Source organism: Tasmannia lanceolata, unplaced genomic scaffold (genome assembly GCF_043159265.1).
Source record: "Tasmannia lanceolata isolate RefF3 unplaced genomic scaffold, GAP_Taslan_0.1 ptg000016l, whole genome shotgun sequence".
Lineage (NCBI taxonomy): Eukaryota > Viridiplantae > Streptophyta > Magnoliopsida > Canellales > Winteraceae > Tasmannia > Tasmannia lanceolata.
The window spans coordinates 11,254,061-11,276,777 of record NW_027518693.1 but is presented as its reverse complement, the minus strand read 5'-3'; the positions used below and the strand labels follow the sequence as shown (position 1 = coordinate 11,276,777).

The 22,717-nt window shown below is 35.8% G+C and overlaps 1 protein-coding gene across 2 annotated transcripts; it reads right to left on the bottom strand.

Annotated features, from left to right (window-relative positions):
- Positions 1-527: 527 nt before the first annotated feature.
- Positions 528-19,098, bottom strand: PFK5 (phosphofructokinase 5). Of its 2 annotated transcripts, XM_077356799.1 has the most exons (13): positions 18,704-19,097; positions 10,219-10,309; positions 8,553-8,626; positions 7,851-7,962; positions 6,024-6,119; positions 5,750-5,851; positions 5,524-5,598; positions 2,768-2,908; positions 2,467-2,583; positions 2,275-2,379; positions 1,667-1,747; positions 1,107-1,235; positions 528-888 (listed from the first exon to the last, which is right to left on the bottom strand). In XM_077356799.1, the coding sequence occupies exons 1-13, from the start codon at positions 18,991-18,993 to the stop codon at positions 721-723; spliced, it is 1,581 nt and encodes a 526-aa protein (XP_077212914.1). In that variant the 5' UTR covers positions 18,994-19,097; the 3' UTR covers positions 528-720. The 2 variants fall into 2 exon arrangements, with proteins under 2 accessions (XP_077212914.1, XP_077212915.1); XM_077356800.1 differs by lacking the exon at positions 6,024-6,119 and having other exon boundaries at positions 18,704-19,098.
- Positions 19,099-22,717: the final 3,619 nt, after the last annotated feature.

The window sequence follows — 22,717 nt, the reverse complement described above, 5'->3', positions numbered from 1 at the left end:
ATTCCTTCCAGATACTTCAAACTCTGTAATAAAATATGGGTAAGATTGTGCAACCCCATCTGAACTGAACATGTGAAGGTGCATTCAAACTGTTCAGTATGTGGACCAAACATTTTTACTTCTTGATGATCCAAGCCAATTGATCTGTAGGGTTGAAATCAACGGTTGGAAACAAGCATTGGGAAGTGGAAATTCAATCAGATGGTATGGACTTAAGATCATCTAACCATCGTTGATTTGTTGGACACAGCCCATTTGCAGTAGAGATCATCAGATGAACAGTCACGATGAGCCGATAAAATCAGCTTACAAATAGTGTTTGATAAATCAGATTATTTTGGGTTGCATGGTGGGGCCCACTAGATGGTCATGATCGTTGGACTGGAGACTGACTCTAACTAATTTTCAGTAATGATCAGTCACTGTAAATTATCAGGCTACTTCTGTGCTGTGAAGCCATGGTGATCCATAATCTAATGAAATGACCATTGGTTATCTGCAGTGATTACATAATGCGAAACCAGACGTGAAAATCGTTCTCTTTCCTTTAAGAGTTTAATATAAAAATATACTTTAAATACATCTATAATTTGAAACCTTACGGAATGGCGAAGAGTGCCTTCTGTATAATAATCATGCTTATTGAAGAGGTAAGAACCAACCTGGGCGAAAATGCATGGCAAAGATTAGAATTGACGGAATTTGGGGGGTTTCTGGCCATCAAATGAAATCAGGTTGGCCCGTCGAAGTCAAGCAACGATGCCACATCCGACTGTTGGGGTCCACTTGCTTGGGATAAGAAATGACTTCAGGAATTGGGAGGTAAACATAATGGGTATTGCATATGCCCACAGTTATGCCACTATATCCAGCAAATGCACCATGAACCTGCCTCGCCAAATACTTAATTTAAGTTTTACTTTGTTAAGATATTGAGTGAGTTAAAGATAGGGGTGCAACTCGGGTCGATTTTTGCGAATTCGGGTTGAGATTTTACCATAAAATTAGGTTGGGTTCAGGTTGATTCCAAATTATTATTTAGCAGAAGCTCAACATGACCTGACCCGAGTTGCACCCCTAGTTAAAGAGAGGAGGAAGGGACTTACAGCATTTTGTCCAAGAACAGTACACAGAATGCCATCAGATGCATTTGCACGGCAAGCACGGATCATGTATTTAGGATCGATATACTTTATGTCAGCAGTGATGCCAATTTCCTTAAAATACTTCTTTATCTGTTAAAAGTAAATCAAATGAATCAGTATAATAAAGTTTGTGAACTGAATTTAGAGTTTTCTTTGACATAAGCTCTTCATAATGAGATGGTCAATGAAATGCAATTATCAAGCAGGCATTGACATTAAGCTAATAAGCATCCATATATCTAAAAACAATTATAATTTCTCACATGGTATCATATTCACTATGGTCAGGTAAAATTGTAGTGTTTTATTCTTCATTTAGTTGGATTTGAAAGCATGAAAGCATCATAACCAATGTCAATTGCTGACAATTTCGAGAGAACATATTCTAATTCAAACTGCCCACAGAGTATCGTATCGGCAACAGATAAATAGTTTGTAAGCACCATCTGGTGGGATCTGAAACCTTATGACCATTAGAATATCTTTTGATTCATTTGTATCATTGAAATGTATGTACTTACCTCCTGCTGAATATGAACACCAATATCTCCGAGCACAATATTTCCAGATGCATCCATAGCATTTGTCTTAGCAAGCAAATTCTGCAATAAAAAGGAAATCATTAAATAATACTTGACATATTCTCTTTTAAATTCTCAAAACTGACGGCCACTAAAAGTCATAAATATGTGTAGCAATATTGCATGTTACAGATACTAAGATACAATAACTAGACAACAAAAACATGATAGTGCCCCATCTCCAATTGGCAGCACTCAGATCAATCTTTATATAATTCTAAATTTGGGTAAAAAACATAACTGAATGATAATTCATGTATCCTTAGGCATTATGCCAAAATGCTTCCTAATTTATATTTTCCCATGTAAACTAGGTTCTAGCTCCTACATGAAAGGCTGAAAGCATGATTATATTTTAAGATAAACATTAATATGTAATTAACTTGTATGAGAATTCAAGCATTTTTCCTTTGACAGCCCTGTGTACACTACAGGGAATGAGTAGATATAATGCAGTTAAGTCAGTTAGCCAGGTGACATTAATAAAATAGTTTTGTTTGATGTGTACTTTCTTAAGCTATGCAAATGAGCAAATATATTTAACTCACTTGGCCAGCTCCCTCAGCTACACAGAGCACAGCTGATCCCTTCGTCTCAATGAGATATCTTAGATGCTTCAAAACACCGTGTGGACCATGCAGATTGAAGGGCAGCTTCATATATAAAGAGAATCAATTTGTAAATTTTCTCATGAATAAGACTTAAAAGTGAAGTAATCAATTAAAATTTTGAAGACGCACCTCTGGAATCAAACATATATCAATTTGTCCACTGGCTAACGATGCCTGCAACGCTATAAATCCACTATTTCGACCCATCAGTTTCACGATGCCAATACCATGATAAGCACTATGTGCCTGTAACATGGGAAAAACAAACCAATAGATTCGTTATTATTATTATAGATAACAATATTGAAAATGATTTTAGAAGAGAAAATCTGAGTTTACATAGATATGAATCAATTCTACAAACAATTGAAGTAGGAAATTATAAAGCATGTAAATGGAAGAGGTAATCAATAATTGAAACCAATTGTACCTCAATGTAGGCTGAATTTATTGCTCTCTGTGCTTCTTCTACAGCAGTATCAAAACCAAAGGTCTTATCCATCAGTAGAATGTCATTGTCAATAGTTTTTGGCACACCAACAATAGCCACTCTCATTTTTCTCTTTCGACACTGCGCATTAGATTTAGAGCTACATTAAACAACCCACCATTGAAAGAACAAATAGTTTGGAGCCATCAGCATGAACTATTTTGTATCTCAGATAATCTAAAGAATATGCCTTCATGGATGTCTAGGAAATATCATACTTCAAAAGGTCTAACTTTGGCAGTGGTGTGTGTTCATAATATAAATCTCTGTAACCCTTGGTCCAATGCAAATCCATGTCAAAAGCAACCCCAACCCTAAAAACCCTCTGTCATTCATTGCTTTTTCCGTTTGTATTGGCAGAAAGATTGTTTGACCGTAATTAGGCATTCCTTGCCCGAACTGAAGATTAAAACAAACTGAATAAAGCTTCCATCAATAGGTTGAAGTCAGATAAGGCCATCTGGAATTTTTTCTGTTATGGTTAAATAGGTCATTTCCCACCTTTTGGGTTCAAATGGTTGTTTTCATTAGAAAAATGCATCCCTCAAAACTTTTAGGCTTGTTGGCTTAAAGTTAATGTGTACATAGAATATTTATACATCTATCTCTGAAATCTATATGAAATATATTGTGTTCCAGTAGAAGAAAAAATATTTGCATATTCATCTTTCAAATATAGTTATGCACTTGCACGTTTGTAGCAATAACAAAATAGAATATTACATGCAATAAAGTAAGCTGAGTAACGGTATCTTAAAAGCAGGAGATAGATAAACAGGAAGTCGGAAGGTTCATAGCAGACAACAAAAATGAGACATCACATAAGTTATTATTTTTTTTCTGAATTTCTCTTCACATAAGTAATTTTGAAAAACAGAATTTTGTACAAAAGGATAATGCATAAAGTCGTATGGAGGAAATGTATGAAGGGATTATAGGGTTGTTCCTTAACTTTTTGCAATTTCTTTTTCTTTAATTTTTTGAAATTAAAAAAAAAATGCATATCTGTCATTACATGCCAAAAAATATTGTTTAGGCTTTGCATTTCGCATTCAAATACCTAAATTTTGAACCTTGACATTCCTACATTTGCACCATCAAGATTTTCTTATTTTTCTCATCCTTACATAACTGAAAATTTGCAGCATTTACATCTTTTGTACACCTTCCTCACAATTGAAAAAAATGGGAAATTAGATTTCCCACATTGCCATGGTGAATCATTTGAAGCTCCTATGTACTTATATGGTTTAGGGTATCACAATACTGAAGAAACATCATTCTGATATGTATTGGACTTTGCAGGGGTGATACACCAGACTTTACATTCAGTCTTGGTTTGTATAGCCAGATACACTGTAGCATATGCCCGACAAGATATGATACAGGATAATATGCAATGAGACACATGAGAGGTCTCGTCACGTATGAAATGGGCAGGTCAGTTTCTAAAACCCTCTTTCCATCCATTTTTTGACACTTCAAAGCCCTCGCAGCCATGCATATGGTTTTTTGGGGATTCATTTGAAAGATTAATGTCCAAAAAGTTGGACGAAGCATTGATTGACAGATCGAAGCATCAAAATACAGAATTTGCGATTTTACCATTTTGTGGCATTTATTTGATTTTTTTGTTCATTTTGCAATGATTTATTTCTTTCTCTTTGAATACATGTATAAATATGTTTTATGGAGTGCCTTAAATTAGATCTAGGCACTTATGTTCAAAAACTATCATTTTCCTCACTTTACAAGTCTTTAATGTTTTTAATTTTCTTTTTCTTTTTCAAATGTTATGCCTTCTTACTTGGTATATACATAGAGATCCACTTTTTTTGGCAATATCAACATATTGATGTACACCCATATGGACTTGATCTATTCTTTTTCTTTGATTTTCTTTGATTTCTTTCTTTCTTTATTTTATTTCTTGTATTGTTGAAACCAAGGTAAACACATGATTTTGAGTTGTTTTGGTTTATTGTCATTTCCAGTGATCTATTAAGATTTTTTTCTGAATTTTTCTAAATTGTTTTGTGTCATTTCAGGCGTATCGTCCAACCAGAAATTGTCTATAAGAGATATTGATAAATGTACAGTTATTTTCATACTTTTTCCTAATAGTATTCCATCTCAATAAAGTTGTTTCCCCATCATGGCTTGTTTTGCAATGTTGAACCATGATGAGATTTCATAACACCACTGGGATTTACTAAAATAAGAACCACTTTCAACTAGACATTTCGCTAGGCGTGGCCAGGAAGGAGGTCACAATAGGGTTACTTTGCCCTCCATTTTGATGCATCTATTTTCACTCGGGGTTATGTCATGCCCTAAGTTGCTGTTATTTTTTTTAGATTCTTCTTCATTAATAAACCTCATTATTAGCAAAAAAAACAGTAAGAAAAGAAAAGTGGAGTCTCCCTTTTACCCTTTTACACAGCTTTCCATTTAAACAGCTTAAAATCTAAATATCACAGGTCAAATATACCATATTCATTACAACTTAACTTCGTATTCCAGTGTAAGAATAGTCACTCAAATACTTACGTTGGGTTAATCATGTCGTTTTGTCTTATTTCTACAATGAAAATGAGATTATGAAAGATCATAAGGCATGATGTAGCAAAGATTGTAGATTACTACATGATAATCAGTTGCATTGGTAAACTGAAATAAGCTGCAGATTCAAGAACCTCATTGTGTATTTCATTAGCACCGGCGTGCGTACCATTTCCACCCAACACAAACAGCATGTTGATTTCTCTTTCCTGAAATAAGATTACAAATATATTTATTCAGAATATTTTATGCCCGACATTAAATATCAACAATTCATTAAATTAATGTATCTGGAAATTTGCCAATAAAAAAATCTATACAAAAATTTATCCTGCCGATCAGCAGAGATCAATTCAATACCTGCATACTGTCCACAATGTCACCAATGTTAGGACCTCCACGAGAAACTCCTAATAAACTTCCACCACCAAGATGAATATTCTGAACCACTTTCCGCGAAAGCTGAATCTCAAAGTCACAATGCAGATATAAGTTGGATGTTTTGAACAGCTTTTGTGAAAGTTGAAATACAAAGCAGATCTCAGAAACAAAAATTAACACTTCAATAACCTTGCCATTGAACTTCTGTACAATATAGTAGAATAGATTGACAGGATGCAAATAAGTAACATACTGGCATTTCATGTATTCCCTTGTCAGAAAACGCGCGATAACCAAATGGGATCCCCACAATCCTTTTCACACCATAGATTTCAAGTGTGATAACTATCTGTAGCATCCCACAAAACCATTATGTGATGAAAACTAGAATATCTCAAATAAAAATAATGATTGAAATATGATGAATGAGAAAACTCACTAAAAACATGGAATAAACAAATTTCAAGATGGGTTTTAATGAGGGGAATATTAGGAGTATAAAAGTTTAATTAAAAAGTGAGAAAATGAATACAACAGCAGCAAAAAAATTCAGTGACTTAAATGGCTACACTTTCCAATAAGAAAGTACATCTACAAAAGACAGCTTGAGGGGAATCGATGCCTTCAGCACATCTTAAAAGTTCAAGTATATGGCTGGTTCTCCAGAAGCAGTTTCGATGGTGGTTTCAATCCAATCGAAACCCTTTCCATTGCTAATTCTTTCGTCAAAGCTTGTATGTAGGATGGAGCTTCCCCCCCCAACTTCTGCATGAGACCATCCCTCCTCAAGAAACTTCAGTAGGCGGCTCCTCCATGGCGAATTCTTGATCCATTGTTTCCAAACTTGTAGAAAAAACTTTCACAGAGGATTCTTGGTGAATAAAGAACTGTTTGGATGGGTTCTTGGCGAGTTCTTGGATTGGTAAACGTTCTGGGCAGATCAATGATATATTTAATTTTCTGGAAAGTTTCCTTTTCCTCTTCTATTAGGTGAGGGTTTGGACATATTCTTGAACCTGTAATAGATCAAGCATGGATGTGTTTCAGCAGATAGGGTGTTTTATATTCTGTTATACGAGTCTTTTTTATGTCTTATATCCTTTGTCATGTGTATGCTTCTGAACGTGGGAACTCCAGTCCAACATAAGTTTGATTTGTATTCTGAGCCCTCCAATCTTTCTATATAAATGGGTTAGATCTCTCTCTCACTATGCGTGTGTAGCACTAAGAAGATCTTCCTCTATGAGAGCAGTCCAATGCATTAAGTATCCGTTTTCATTGTTTGTATTGGTTATGCATTAAGCATCCGTTTTCATTGTTTGTATTGGTTAACAAAATGTTCCAACTCAACTGTAGTAATAATCCACAAGAGAGGAATTATTACTCATAAAAGGAAAAGGGAACAAATCAATCTTAATAAATATGCTTGGCATACTATTAATGGACAGTGACTAGTGTATAACATACATGATTGGATAAACTGTAAATTGAGACAGAAGCAATCAGGAGACAGAAGGGGTTCCAGAAGGCTTACAGTCAGGAGGCACCCTAAACCATGAAGGATACAACATGGCTATACTCCTAAAACAAAAGAACGAGACTAAAAAGGAACCCTGTTTGATGGTGGGTCACAAAGTAGATTAATATATCTTTGCAAGCAAGAACAAGCAATAAGGTGCCATATGATCAATGAACATACAAACCTGAGTGATCAAAGTTAATCACTATAGAAACCACCATAATGGCTTTACGCCAACTCAGCACATTACTAAATTAGTTAAACATGCCCATAGTTTTTTTTTTTTTTATCATTTTACTTCTTTGGGCCCTGTATGCATGAGAATACCACTGATTCAACATATTAATCATAAATTAAATGTTAAGCAGATTTGCAAACTTGCATGGGTCATTAGCATGCAGTAATATCGAACAAATCAGGGAATGTATTAGGCAAACTGAATAATGCTAAACTTTTGACATCGTTGTTAGATAAACTATTAATTTTGTACACAAATGATTGAATGGGCCTGTTATGAATATTATGAAGGAATAGAGATAAATATCTGCATATTATAACAACCTGTCTGATGACATCATTAAGACCAGGACAGAGGCCCCCACAAGTTACAATTGCTGCTTTTACTTCTTCTGGTTTGAAGTATATTTTCTCTCGTGGCCCAGCACGGTGAACCCTGGAATGAGATAGGTTTCATTTCAGATACAAGTTACAGTAGGATCCCTAACTATTATAGTATCCAATCCACAAAAGCATTTGAATAGTGTTTGAATAAGGATCGTCTTTTTTTTTAAATGGCAGTTTGCGTAAAGATTGTTCTGTTTAGAATGTATTCTGTGAATCCTTTTGCCACCCAAATAGTCAGAATGGCTTTTGGCTCGTAAGATTTAACTGCCAACTTCATATTGTTCAGTGATGCATAAATCAACATTAACAAATTCAGGATATTTATTGATGGCTGATGCTACCAAACATATATTTTGGAAATATTAAAATGCCCACTGAATTATGAGTTGGCCTAAGTTCCAACATGAGCTTCATCACAGTAAGATCAGCCATTCAATTTTTTGGAATGGCTGAGATTAACAACCAAAGCGAATGCAACCAATTTTGTCACAGCAGAAGTAAGATCACCTCCTTATTTATTTATTTATTTGAAAATGACCTCCTTAATAATAACAAATATCAGTTCATTATTAACATATTTTGCATTTTCAAAAGGAAATTTCATTGAAGTATGTTGATTATTGAATTTTACATATTTACCATTGCTCCACCCAGGTACAGTCAGGATCTATGCACTCAGCTCCAGCTGATGTAGGTGAGGAGAAGTGTATGACCTGATAAAATGAATAATTTTGTAAACTGCTTGACAAATAAGCATCAATAGTTCGAAAGACTAAATAAATACATATCATCAATGCATGGAAATTTTTTCATTTTATGAACCCAGAGAAGCTATAAGAATCGATATGCAAAACTATGGAACAAAATAATTTATGTGAGGATCTATTTGCATATACATTTCACAAGAAAATAATTGTGAATTATATCGTCTCCCACCACTCCCCATTAGCTACAACATATCTAAATAATTTCCCATTTTCTAGAAACTAAAAATGTTAACAAACCTAAACAAAGCAGAATCTACCCTGATAATCGTTGGGGATTATGATGTTACTAAAGACATTCTTTTCCTCAAGTGTTTTTTTCCTCTTCTTTCATTTATTTGTTATTTCCTAGTATACTTCATGCATATTTTCTCTTTCATCTTTAACTACTCAACTAATCAAGACCACTGATTGGGAATACAACAAAAGATTCCCTTTTCTATTCCTCTTCGAAACAGATCTCATCCTTCATTTTAATTTCTAATCTCAGGGCTGCAGTTTTAACTTTAAAAAAAATGACTACGACTAACTAAACTACCCTTAATGAAGTCAGATGCTTTACTTAAAAAGTCACATGGCCTGAAAATGAACAAAAGATAGAAATACACCTGAAGTTAACAAAACTGCCCCTCTAACTCACTGCCCTGTTGCGTATTTTACCCTTCTTTGGAAGCTCAAACTCAAACAAGAACTGCTCCTCCAAGCGTATTGCATCAGGTACCATCTCCATCTTATTGCATAGGGGTTCACACAAACTTTATGTTGTAGATGGAGACCTTCACACTGGTGGCTAAACTCAACTACATGTGATTAATCTTGTCAGTGACGCAAATAAGAACCAGCATCTTCACCAATTAGATGTAAAAAAAAAAAAATCAAAAATGTATTTCCAAGGAGATCTTCAAGAGGAAGTGCACATAACAATAGCACCTGTCTTCGTACTTAAAAGAGACGATAAGCTATGCAAACTTAGAAAAACAATATACGGGCCAGAGACATCTCCCACTCTATGGGTCAAAACATTCAGTAGTTAGTACTGCCTTGCTAAGCATTGTTTCCAAACGGAGTGATTCTGATTGCTCCCTATTGGTAGGAAGACGTAGAGAATGGATCACAATATTACTAATTTATGTGGATGATTTTGAATTAACATGCAATGATCATAAATCCAATAAAGAAATTAAAGATCATCTATGCAAGGTATTCTGCATCAAAGAACGTGGGCCACCCAAGTAATTCCTCAGTACTGAAGTAGCTAAACCCAAGGGGGGTATGTATGTGTGCATACATATTACTAACCAGATAGTATTTTATGATAGTGAGAGCTACATTAACTTTTGTGTCGCTAGACTATTTAACGAATTAAAATCAAAACCGAATGTTAATTAAAGAGAGCTGTTACTGTTTCTAGGTTAATATGGTCGGAGAGAAAACAATCAACTCCAATTATTTGGTAAAATAGTAAAATAGTTTTGGAAACATATTTACTACTATGTAAGGCAAAAATGGAAATTCAAAGCCATAATGAAAAGGAAGCATACCTTAAGAAGTACCCTATCATTATTGTTCACATAACCATTCCACCTCTCATCGGACGGATAACCATCAGCAAAATCCTCAGTTATAGGACGCCTGTAACAATTCAACCAAGCATATAACGAGAAGAAAACCAAGAAAATTCAGCAAAGGCAGCATAATTCACGAAATTGTAGTATTCACATGTCAAATCTACTGTAAAAGCACACATTTAAAGCAAAGAATCATAGAATCAAGAATGACCCTTTCGTAAACTCTAGAAGTATAATAAAACAAAAATAAATGTTCAACCTCTTAAATTACTATAGTTTGAACAATATGAAAGTAAAAAGAAAAAGATTAAACAATCCTTCAAGCAAAATAGCAAGTACACTAACACCCTTCCTCTAAGTCATTGTGCATTTGCTACCCAGAAAGTTCTCAAGGTGTAATGAGGATGAAATCAATAAGAAAATTGTACCATTAGATTAACAAATCTTTGCCCAAAAATTGACAAAGGTGCATTGTCCTGTCAACTGTACTCTTATTATCAGGGTGCTAAATCTTATAAGTGAAAACCATAATCTGCAAGTCACCAACAAATACAAAACCGGAGTCACTGTTCAAGCCAAAGAATGATACTAGGCCCAATCACTAGAATAGGTCATGGTACCCTACTTGCTACATCTCCATGAGACCGGAACATCTCTCAGAAACAATCAAGTAGAAGAACGTCAAGTGTGACAGGAAGTAATAATGTCACGCCCCGAACCCATAATTCTAGGTAAGGCGCACGTGACAGCCGCCGCACGCCCATAGGGTCGCCCCCACAAGCATGCAAGGCTCCTTTTTCGATCAACTATTCTCAACAATCAGAGTAACTAATAAATGCGGAAATTTTAGTCTCATAATGAAATACAAATATAGATTAGGTCCATAAGTCTAAATCCAACAATAATTATTTCAAGACAATCACCTTAATAAAATATCAAAGGTTTCTAAATTGGAACAATGAAATAAAGAACAAATCTCCTAGGCTCCAATCCAAGTGCCTGATCTCAGCAAATCTACTGCCGCTCCTCTGTATCTGAAATTTGTTAAACCACATAATGAGCTAACAGCCCAGCCGGTTTTCCAAATCCAAGCCAGCTAATAGGAAAACAAAAACAAACTTGTGCGGAAAAGACGTAGCATGCCATAAAATTTAGCCAATGCAGAAATTGATAAGAATTAAAAAGATCATTTCTACATAAGCTATATAAGAAAAATACATGTTTTTACAAAACAGTTCCAACCACTCGGTTATGCAGTTTTTCACTTGGAAATCAATGACAAGAATATATATTTTCAAACACTTGATTTTGCATTTTTCCACTTGGAAATCAAATACTTAACAGTAATATATTTTCAAACATAACAGTCTTCTCTGTGGCCAATTTCCAACCTTATTGGCAAGTAGCGTAACCCAAGGCGAACACTCGTTCGCAGGACTCACAGGTCCAAAAGTGCGCAATGTCACAATATCAATAGCCAGAGGACTCCCTACTGGCCGCCCGAGATCAACCTTACGGGTAGATAAAATTTGACCGGTCTACGTGATCACGTCCAGTGTACTCACCCACTGGTAGGTTGGGCACTAGATCCCCACCAGAGATCAACCTTACTGGTGGAATCCATTCCATACCAAGACTGCATACAAGTATACATTTATAGAGAGAAGCAATTTTAATGTTTGCAATACCATGCCATAAATTTGTAAACGCTTCAAGCCATAGGGGACTTCCCCCATTTCAAATCTATGAAATCCATATCAAATCCATATCGTAAACAAAGTGCTTTTCAAATTGTTGCTTCATGACCATATCAAATCCATATCGTAAACAAAGTGCTTTTCAAATTGTTGCTTCATGAATTCTAGTTTTCAAAATCATGTTCTTCATAAAGCTTTTTATGTATAGGAATGAAAACATTTCAAGACTAAAAATTACCATGCATAATGATATTCAACTATGTAAAATGACATACTAAAAAAAAAGGTCAGTAAGAATCTTCTCCAAAACAAGTTCCAAGTCAAAGTAGATATGCAAAAATTGAAATAGAAAGCTTTCAACTTAGCTAATGTAAATATTTGATAATACACTGACATAGGGTAGGATCACCTACCTCTTGCACGAATTTCTGAATTTGTTTTGTTTTCTCTAGGACGACGTTGATCTGAAAAGAAAAGAAATTAGGACGCCTCTAAAAAGAAAAGAAATTAGGACGGCTCTAAAAAACTCCTTTCTAACATATCGCACCTAAACTCCAATCCCATTTGCCCAACCAAATTTATTTAATTAAGACTACTCTTTTCCTCCTTTTTGTTCTTGGCAAGGAAGGGAATTTGCAAAGCTGAAACTAGAAGGGAACTGGGTAAGAATATGAACTTACAGAATTTTGGCAATTGTTCGTGATGAAGATCCACCCAAGATTTTGGCAATTGTTCGTGATGAAGATCCACCCAACCGTAGTTGATCTCAAGAATATGAGGTCTTGTAGGCCTTGATTCTTGGACACAAGGTTATGGCAACAAGATGGTGGAAAGTAGTTTATTTACCGGCCGCAATAGCAGTTTGCAGAGGTTTCTAGGACTGTTTTGCAAGGCTTCTAGGACTGTTTTGCAAGGTTTCTAGGACTGTTTTGCAATGGCTTCTAGGACTGTTTTGCAATGGTTCTAAAGTGGTGTGGAATTTGGTCTTGTAGGAGAGTTATAAGCATCCCAATGTAGGAGAGTTACAAGCATCCCAATGGCCTCAAACACCACCTATATTCCCTCTTTCTAAAGCCCACAACAACTACATCCAACACCTATATTTCTTCTTTCTAAAGCCCACAACAACTACATCCAACACCTATATTTCTTCTTTCTAAAGCCCACAACAACTAACCTTCATCAACACCACCCCTTTCTAAAGCCCACAACAACTAATCTTCATCAACACCACCCCTTTCTAAAGCCCACAACTACTAACCTTCATCAACACCACCCCTTTCTAAATCCCACAACAACTAACCTTCATCCAATGAGAGAAGAGAGTGGAGAGAAAAAGTTGTAGGCAAGAGAGTGGAGAGAAAAGGTTGTGGTGAGAAAGTTGTAGAGAAGAGAGTGGAGAGAAAAGGTTGTAGAGTGGAGAGAAAAGGTTGTAGCCTCGCAAGGTTCCAAACATCCCACACATTTCTTTCTTTTTCAATATTGAAATGATTGCTACCTTAAGATAAAATATTGAAAATGATTGCATATTTGATTCCTAATTTAACCAACTAACCTTCATCCAATGAGAGGAAGAGAGTGGAGAGAAAAAAAAGAAGAAGGTTGTAGTCTCGTAAGGTTCCAAACATCCCACACATTTCTTTCTTTTTCAATATTGAAATGATTGCTATCTTAAGATAGAATATTGAAAATGATTGCATATTTGATTCCTAATTTAACTTTAGTCATTGATGATAATAGCACATGATTGTTACCTTATGATTGAATATTGAAAATGATTGCATATTTGATTCCTAATTTAACTTTAGTCCATTTGATATTATTACCCATATCAAAGAAAATTCACAACTTTTATTTGATACTAACACCCATTTCTAACAATTAATCTTGGCTTAATTTTTTTATAATGACACCCATTATAAAAAAAAATCATATGTTCACTTTGATAAGGATAATTACCCAAATACTTGGGACCGGGTATTACATCATACCCCCCTAAAAAGAATTTCGTCCTCGAATTTCACATACCTGGTGCTTGAAAAAGCTGGGGGTACTTTTCCTGCATCTCCTCCTCAAGCTCCCAAGTTGCCTCTCGCTCAGAGTGATTTCTCCACTGTACCTTGACATAGGGAATGGTGCGTTTTCTAAGAACTTGGTCCTTTCGATCAACGATACGCACCGGGTGTTCCTCATATGACATATCCTCTCTGAGTTGCAAAGGGGCCAATTCTACTACACGGTCCGGGTCCGGAACATACTTCCTCAGCATAGAGACATGGAAGACATTATGCACCCCAGCCAAACTGGGTGGTAGTGCAAGGCGATAGGCAACTGTCCCGACCCTTTTAAGAATTTCGTATGGCCCAACATACTTGGGATTCAACTTTCCTCTAATGCCAAATCTGACCACTCCTTTAGTGGGAGACACCCTCAAGAAAACACGATCTCCAACTTCAAATTCAAGCTCACGCCTCCTGACATCAGCGTAGCTCTTCTGCCTGCTTTGTGCTGCTCGGAGACGCTCTCTGATCAATTGAACCTTTTCTTCTGCCTGATGCACTAGCTCCGGGCCCAAAATCTGCCTCTCACCAACCTCATCTAATCGGAAGGTAAGTAGTAAAAATTGTAAAAATACAATTTGCCTTTACCTAAGTAGTAAAAATACAATTTGCCTTTGCCTAAGGTCCTGTAGTAAAAATACAATTTGCCTTTGCCTAAGGTCCTACCGGTTCTTAAACCTATTGCTCTGATACCACTTTACTGTCACGCCCCGAACCCATAATTCTAGGTAAGGCGCACGTGACAGCCGCCGCACGCCCATAGGGTCGCCCCCACAAGCATGCAAGGCTCCTTTTTCGATCAACTATTCTCAACAATCAGAGTAACTAATAAATGCGGAAATTTTAGTCTCATAATGAAATACAAATATAGATTAGGTCCATAAGTCTAAATCCAACAATAATTATTTCAAGACAATCACCTTAATAAAATATCAAAGGTTTCTAAATTGGAACAATGAAATAAAGAACAAATCTCCTAGGCTCCAATCCAAGTGCCTGATCTCAGCAAATCTACTGCCGCTCCTCTGTATCTGAAATTTGTTAAACCACATAATGAGCTAACAGCCCAGCCGGTTTTCCAAATCCAAGCCAGCTAATAGGAAAACAAAAACAAACTTGTGCGGAAAAGACGTAGCATGCCATAAAATTTAGCCAATGCAGAAATTGATAAGAATTAAAAAGATCATTTCTACATAAGCTATATAAGAAAAATACATGTTTTTACAAAACAGTTCCAACCACTCGGTTATGCAGTTTTTCACTTGGAAATCAATGACAAGAATATATATTTTCAAACACTTGATTTTGCATTTTTCCACTTGGAAATCAAATACTTAACAGTAATATATTTTCAAACATAACAGTCTTCTCTGTGGCCAATTTCCAACCTTATTGGCAAGTAGCGTAACCCAAGGCGAACACTCGTTCGCAGGACTCACAGGTCCAAAAGTGCGCAATGTCACAATATCAATAGCCAGAGGACTCCCTACTGGCCGCCCGAGATCAACCTTACGGGTAGATAAAATTTGACCGGTCTACGTGATCACGTCCAGTGTACTCACCCACTGGTAGGTTGGGCACTAGATCCCCACCAGAGATCAACCTTACTGGTGGAATCCATTCCATACCAAGACTGCATACAAGTATACATTTATAGAGAGAAGCAATTTTAATGTTTGCAATACCATGCCATAAATTTGTAAACGCTTCAAGCCATAGGGGACTTCCCCCATTTCAAATCTATGAAATCCATATCAAATCCATATCGTAAACAAAGTGCTTTTCAAATTGTTGCTTCATGACCATATCAAATCCATATCGTAAACAAAGTGCTTTTCAAATTGTTGCTTCATGAATTCTAGTTTTCAAAATCATGTTCTTCATAAAGCTTTTTATGTATAGGAATGAAAACATTTCAAGACTAAAAATTACCATGCATAATGATATTCAACTATGTAAAATGACATACTAAAAAAAAAGGTCAGTAAGAATCTTCTCCAAAACAAGTTCCAAGTCAAAGTAGATATGCAAAAATTGAAATAGAAAGCTTTCAACTTAGCTAATGTAAATATTTGATAATACACTGACATAGGGTAGGATCACCTACCTCTTGCACGAATTTCTGAATTTGTTTTGTTTTCTCTAGGACGACGTTGATCTGAAAAGAAAAGAAATTAGGACGCCTCTAAAAAGAAAAGAAATTAGGACGGCTCTAAAAAACTCCTTTCTAACATATCGCACCTAAACTCCAATCCCATTTGCCCAACCAAATTTATTTAATTAAGACTACTCTTTTCCTCCTTTTTGTTCTTGGCAAGGAAGGGAATTTGCAAAGCTGAAACTAGAAGGGAACTGGGTAAGAATATGAACTTACAGAATTTTGGCAATTGTTCGTGATGAAGATCCACCCAAGATTTTGGCAATTGTTCGTGATGAAGATCCACCCAACCGTAGTTGATCTCAAGAATATGAGGTCTTGTAGGCCTTGATTCTTGGACACAAGGTTATGGCAACAAGATGGTGGAAAGTAGTTTATTTACCGGCCGCAATAGCAGTTTGCAGAGGTTTCTAGGACTGTTTTGCAAGGCTTCTAGGACTGTTTTGCAAGGTTTCTAGGACTGTTTTGCAATGGCTTCTAGGACTGTTTTGCAATGGTTCTAAAGTGGTGTGGAATTTGGTCTTGTAGGAGAGTTATAAGCATCCCAATGTAGGAGAGTTACAAGCATCCCAATGGCCTCAAACACCACCTATATTCCCTCTTTCTAAAGCCCACAACAACTACATCCAACACCTATATTTCTTCTTTCTAAAGCCCACAACAACTACATCCAACACCTATATTTCTTCTTTCTAAAGCCCACAACAACTAACCTTCATCAACACCACCCCTTTCTAAAGCCCACAACAACTAATCTTCATCAACACCACCCCTTTCTAAAGCCCACAACTACTAACCTTCATCAACACCACCCCTTTCTAAATCCCACAACAACTAACCTTCATCCAATGAGAGAAGAGAGTGGAGAGAAAAAGTTGTAGGCAAGAGAGTGGAGAGAAAAGGTTGTGGTGAGAAAGTTGTAGAGAAGAGAGTGGAGAGAAAAGGTTGTAGAGTGGAGAGAAAAGGTTGTAGCCTCGCAAGGTTCCAAACATCCCACACATTTCTTTCTTTTTCAATATTGAAATGATTGCTACCTTAAGATAAAATATTGAAAATGATTGCATATTTGATTCCTAATTTAACCAACTAACCTTCATCCAATGAGAGGAAGAGAGTGGAGAGAAAAAAAAGAAGAAGGTTGTAGTCTCGTAAGGTTCCAAACATCCCACACATTTCTTTCTTTTTCAATATTGAAATGATTGCTATCTTAAGATAGAATATTGAAAATGATTGCATATTTGATTCCTAATTTAACTTTAGTCATTGATGATAATAGCACATGATTGTTACCTTATGATTGAATATTGAAAATGATTGCATATTTGATTCCTAATTTAACTTTAGTCCATTTGATATTATTACCCATATCAAAGAAAATTCACAACTTTTATTTGATACTAACACCCATTTCTAACAATTAATCTTGGCTTAATTTTTTTATAATGACACCCATTATAAAAAAAAATCATATGTTCACTTTGATAAGGATAATTACCCAAATACTTGGGACCGGGTATTACAAATAATGCCCAAGGGGAAGAACTGTCAACATATCTTATAATATGATGAGCTACCAAAAGTTTAAACATGGTATAGTGTTCACCCATATAGCTCCAAAAAGGTCTAGTTCCGCAATGAGTGCAATTCAGGGATTGGCTAGTGGAAAGTTAAGGTTATGTGGTCATTCAATATATATAGGTTAAGGCCATTTGGGGTGTTATCTGTTACGGTGTCTGCCATGTGAATAGCTCTGCTAGTTGTTCTACTTGGGGAGAGTTTTAAACATGGAGCAACCTACGAGTTGGTGGGTTCAAAGAGGACGTCTTGACCAGCCCAAGGAGGATTTCTAGGATTCAAACTTGATTTAGGAGCTTCCATAAAGCCAAAAGGAGAACAGTGAAGAAGAAAGTAATAAATAAAAAAACAGAGGGGAAATTTGGTATTTTCTGGCGTCACAGAAGTGACTTAAGTGGGCCTTGGAGAGCTCTGTTCGTCACAAAAATTCGTAGGCTGAGTCATGGTGATTAATGTTGTTTTTTAGCTCTATATTTTCTTGTTAGAATAAGTTCAAACAGAATTCAGGCAGTAAGAGAAATACTAAATTAAATGAAAAAAAATCTCTCTCTAAAGCTATCAAAATAAATGAATCCAACACGATTTGAACCATATCCCGGACCGCAAAATTCAGAGCATTTATACATTATATCCTAATTTTATCAGCACAAAACACCAAATTCAAAATCTAATAGCTCAAAAAGTAAGAAAATTTCTCCAATTGTCACACAGAACTACCTGCAAAACATTATATCATTAAGGCCTTGAAAAAAAAAAAGATACCTTGAACCAAACCTATTCAGCTTCAATTTGTGATAATATACCTCTAAATTAACCATAATATTATAATGGGATTTCACTCTAAATGGTGGAAAGATAATATTTTCCGAAGAAAAATTTTCATCGGAAATGTTTTTCTTGCAATCCAAACAGAGCCTAAAAGAAGAAAAGAAAAGATAAGAAAAAAAAAAAAAGCAAATCGAAGTCACCTGCTCTTGGGACAAAAAGTAGATGGAATCGGATGAGAATCGTCAAAGATATCAGTGAGATGCGGTAAGTGGAATCGTTTCTCGAAATCCTCCTGGAATCGATTCTTCCATCCAGGATCGCTAAAATCGATTATCGGATTGACTGCCTCTACCAAGAAACGATTTTTCTCGGAAATTTTCTTAGAAGCTCTCATTTTTAGAAGAATCGAACTTTCAAATTCGGAATACGAACGGTGTTTTATCACCGGAACTGTGAATTTTGCTCCGGCAATCCTTGAAATAGAGTCCATGAACTCTCTCTGTCTTTGAATAATGTAGAAATAAAAAAAAAACCCTAGAACAGAGAGAAGAAGAAGAATCTTATTTCAGAAGAGAAGAATTAGAAACATTTTATAGCTCGCGGTAAGTGAGAGAGAGAGAGTCGGGAAGAAGCCTTTTGGCAGAACAGAGGTACTTTTTTAAGTTATACGAAATAGGGTGATGATTTTTTCGCCCTGCTGTAGGATTATACGCCCCACTTATTCACGTTTTTTGACGTCAAAAAGCGTCAAGTCTGCCACAATTAACGTGAAAATGGGGCCCATAATCTTACAGGGGGGGCGAAAAAGTCATCTTCCTACGAAATATACACTTTTTTTCGGGAAAAGCGGGATACTTTCTGCTTTCAGAAGGAAAGTTGATCCAACTAAAACCTAACTTTTTTGAAAATGCAACCGTTTTCACCCTCTTTTCTTGTCGTATATGTACCTCTGTTGATCGAAGGGTTCAGATTTAAAGAGAATTTTAGTCTATAAAGTGACATTCAATGAGAATTCCATTGATCGAAGGGTTCAGATTATCCAGTGATGCATATTTGAGACTATGGCCCACCATAGAGTCTGTTGTTTAGTTAATTGTGATAATGGATCTTAATCGGGCCCGATAAATATGTGGGAATCAAGACCATTAACCTGGTGGCCACTGAAAAGTCTGAAGAATATATAATGATATATCGTGCGGCCCAAAATGTTTAGCGGACCCACATGAATAGATGATCTAAACCATTCTTTCTTGGTCCCTTATCATAGATAGAATGTGCCTCAAATAATCCTATGCCCATTATTATTAGCATCTTATTAAGTCCCAAAATTGGCTAAACTCCTCCAAATAACATGCATTGAAACAAGAAAATGTTTTGCCCAAACATTATTTACCCTCCCAAAAAAATATGTGCATGTTGTAGTGATGAAACCAAAATATAATATTAATATGATATAAAATGTGGCGTGCTAATTGAAAACTACAAAAATATTTAAATAATACCTTTTTTTTTAAAGGCATGAATAACGATTTTAGTTGAATATAACTGAATATTTTCACAAACATGAGTTAATAAAAAATAGTACTTAAAAAATAATAAATATTAAACTAATTAATTAATTGATTAACTGACATTAAATGAAGTTTATAGATACAAACAACAGCGAACTTCAAACTTAAGAGGGTTCATTAATTGTATAATTATTATAAAAAAAAACCCTTAATGAAAGGCATGTGATCTAAAGTGATATATATACACATATTATGCCTATATGAGTTTGAAGTCATGAACAAAATTAAAAAAGAAACATATAGGCATAATATTACTTATATAACCTATAAGTTTGAGTAATTTGAAGTCATGAACAAAATTAAAAAAGAAACACTTAAACTTGTATCTCATGAGAATGTCTCGGACTTACGTCGCATAAGATACAAATATCCGTACCTTGAATGGTCATCCGTAAAAGTCACGAAGTATATCAGCTCTTCTCTTGCCAATTGAGAAACGGGTCCACACACATCACTATGTATAATCTCCAATAAATCTTGGGATCTTCCACTCTTGCCCTTGAAGGGAATTTTGGTTATTTTACCTTGAAGATATGGTTCACAAGTTCGAAAAGGTTCTACTTGGATCGAATCCAATGGACCGTCTTTCACCAATCTTGTAATCCTATCTAGATTAATATGGCCTAAAGATGAATATAATGATCGTTGTAATAGTTAATTAATAATTGTATAAAGATAAATGTGAAGTGGGAGTTTTAAGTAAGTAGGATATAAAATGAAATAGTGTATTAATTACAATTAAATATTGTGCATTAATTTGATATAGAGATTTATAAATGATTAAGCATGAATGTAAATAATAAATAAGTAATAAATAAAACAATGATTGAAGAATATAGATCTTCGAAAAAATTAGCTGCAAGAAATGCAAGATGAATACTTAAAGCCATTTGATAATTTCTCATGTGATCCTTGTAACCAGGGTAGAGGTGGGGTTCTTATCTCGTGTGTGTGTACACAAGTTGTCTTGTACCATGGTGGAAGAGAGGTGGCAGTTGGGAAGAGGGTCTGCTTCATTTGTTTTTTCTCCCCTCTTTGTAGAAGAGGAGAGAAAAGTAAGGAAGAAAATTATTCCTTTCTTCTTTAAATTTGGTGCCATTTTGTTTAAGGTAGAACGAGGGAGAAATGGTTGCTTGATAAAAAAAAAAAGGAAGGACATTTGAGGGAAGATTGAAGGGTAGTATAGAATTTATTTAAATTTAATTTAAGAGGGTGATGAGTTAAAAGATGAAATTGATGTCTTGTAAAATAAGTAGATTATATATAATATCTTTTCAGTTTATATATAAAAAACTTCATTTTAAAAAATATAATTAGGTGTCTACAAGTGATAAGCTGACACGGGGGGCAGAATACCCACTCACTACATGCCCTGCATGTGGGCCCACCCACAAAAGCCCCTACATAGAGTGGCTACTGGGCCCACATCGTAGGAACGTATCAGCTGGGATGGCCTCTAGTTGTGCACCATACTGTTACAGTCTTGAGAGGGGGCCCGCCTAGTATGGGACTGGGTGGGACCCTGCCTGGTATGGGACAGGTTTAAAGGGCCATGCTTAACGCGTTCCATCAGCTCTAGAGCTTTGGTGTATTGGTAAGGTACCTAACATTTGATATAAGAGTAGCCACCACATCTCGTGTTCAAGTCACGGAAGGGGCACCTGTAGAGAGGACTACCTAGAAAAAAGCCAAAGTGAAAACCGCAGAAGGAGCGAACTGTGGAAAGGGCTACTTAGAAAAAAAAAGGCCAGAGTGAAAGCCGTCACAGAGTGAGCCACTGAGGACGGCGGATTTGAAAATGTGGTGGTATGTTACAGTCCTGAGTGGGGGCCCGGCTAGGTATGAGACTGGGTGGGACCCAGCCTTGTATGGGACGGGTTTAAAAGGCCTTGTCTAACGCGTTCCGTCAGCTCTGGAGCTTTTAGCGTATTGGTAAGCTACCTAACACATACATGTGGGCTAGACTGTGCATGAGGTTTGGCCCCATAGGTAGGGTGCACGGTCAAAGGTCATCCCCACTTGTGTCTGCCTACCATAGTCAGCAAAATGAAGTTTTAAATGGATTTTTTTAATAAAAAAAAACACGTTTTATTGGCTTGCCATTTAAAACTCTGTTTAAAACTTCTACAATAATAAAAAAAAAAAAACTCCATTTTATTGAGGAAAACGTTTAAAACACGTTTAAAATGTGTTTTCTTCTCTGAATTTTAATATGTTTAAAATGCATTTTCTTCTATATGTATATGTTGGTGACAAGGACTACGAGAGGGAAAGTAAGAGAGTTTTCTTGTTTTTTCCTTATGGTTAGAATTTGAGAGGAGATATTTTTCTCCTTTTTCTTGTGTAAGGTGTTGGACAAAAGGACAAGGTGAAATGGTTGTCTTTTGCAGGTTTCAGGATAATTCATTGTAATCCTAGTATTTTTGCTTTCTTATAGTAGAAGATCATGTTCTCGACCATGGATGTAGGCATCTTAGCAGAATCACGTAAAATCTCAGTGCGTAATCTTGTGGTGGTTTCTTCCTTTCTATTACATTGCCAGGTGATTGGATTCGTTTTCTGGGGTGATTGGATTGGAAACTTTTTCTTGTGTTTTTCTAATCGAAGAAGAACATTTTAAGCTCGAAAGCTTGTTTAGGAAAT

Excerpts from the sequence above, each read along its gene's own strand:
- PFK5 (XM_077356799.1), bottom strand. The coding sequence starts at position 18,993 with ATGGACTCTATTTCAAGGATTGCCGGAGCAAAATTCACAGTTCCGGTG. Across the intron at positions 2,584-2,767 it reads TAAATTCAGCCTACATTGAG|GCACATAGTGCTTATCATGG; the intron begins GTACAATTGGTT and ends CCCATGTTACAG. Across the intron at positions 1,236-1,666 it reads GTGTTCATATTCAGCAGGAG|ATAAAGAAGTATTTTAAGGA; the intron begins GTAAGTACATAC and ends TACTTTTAACAG.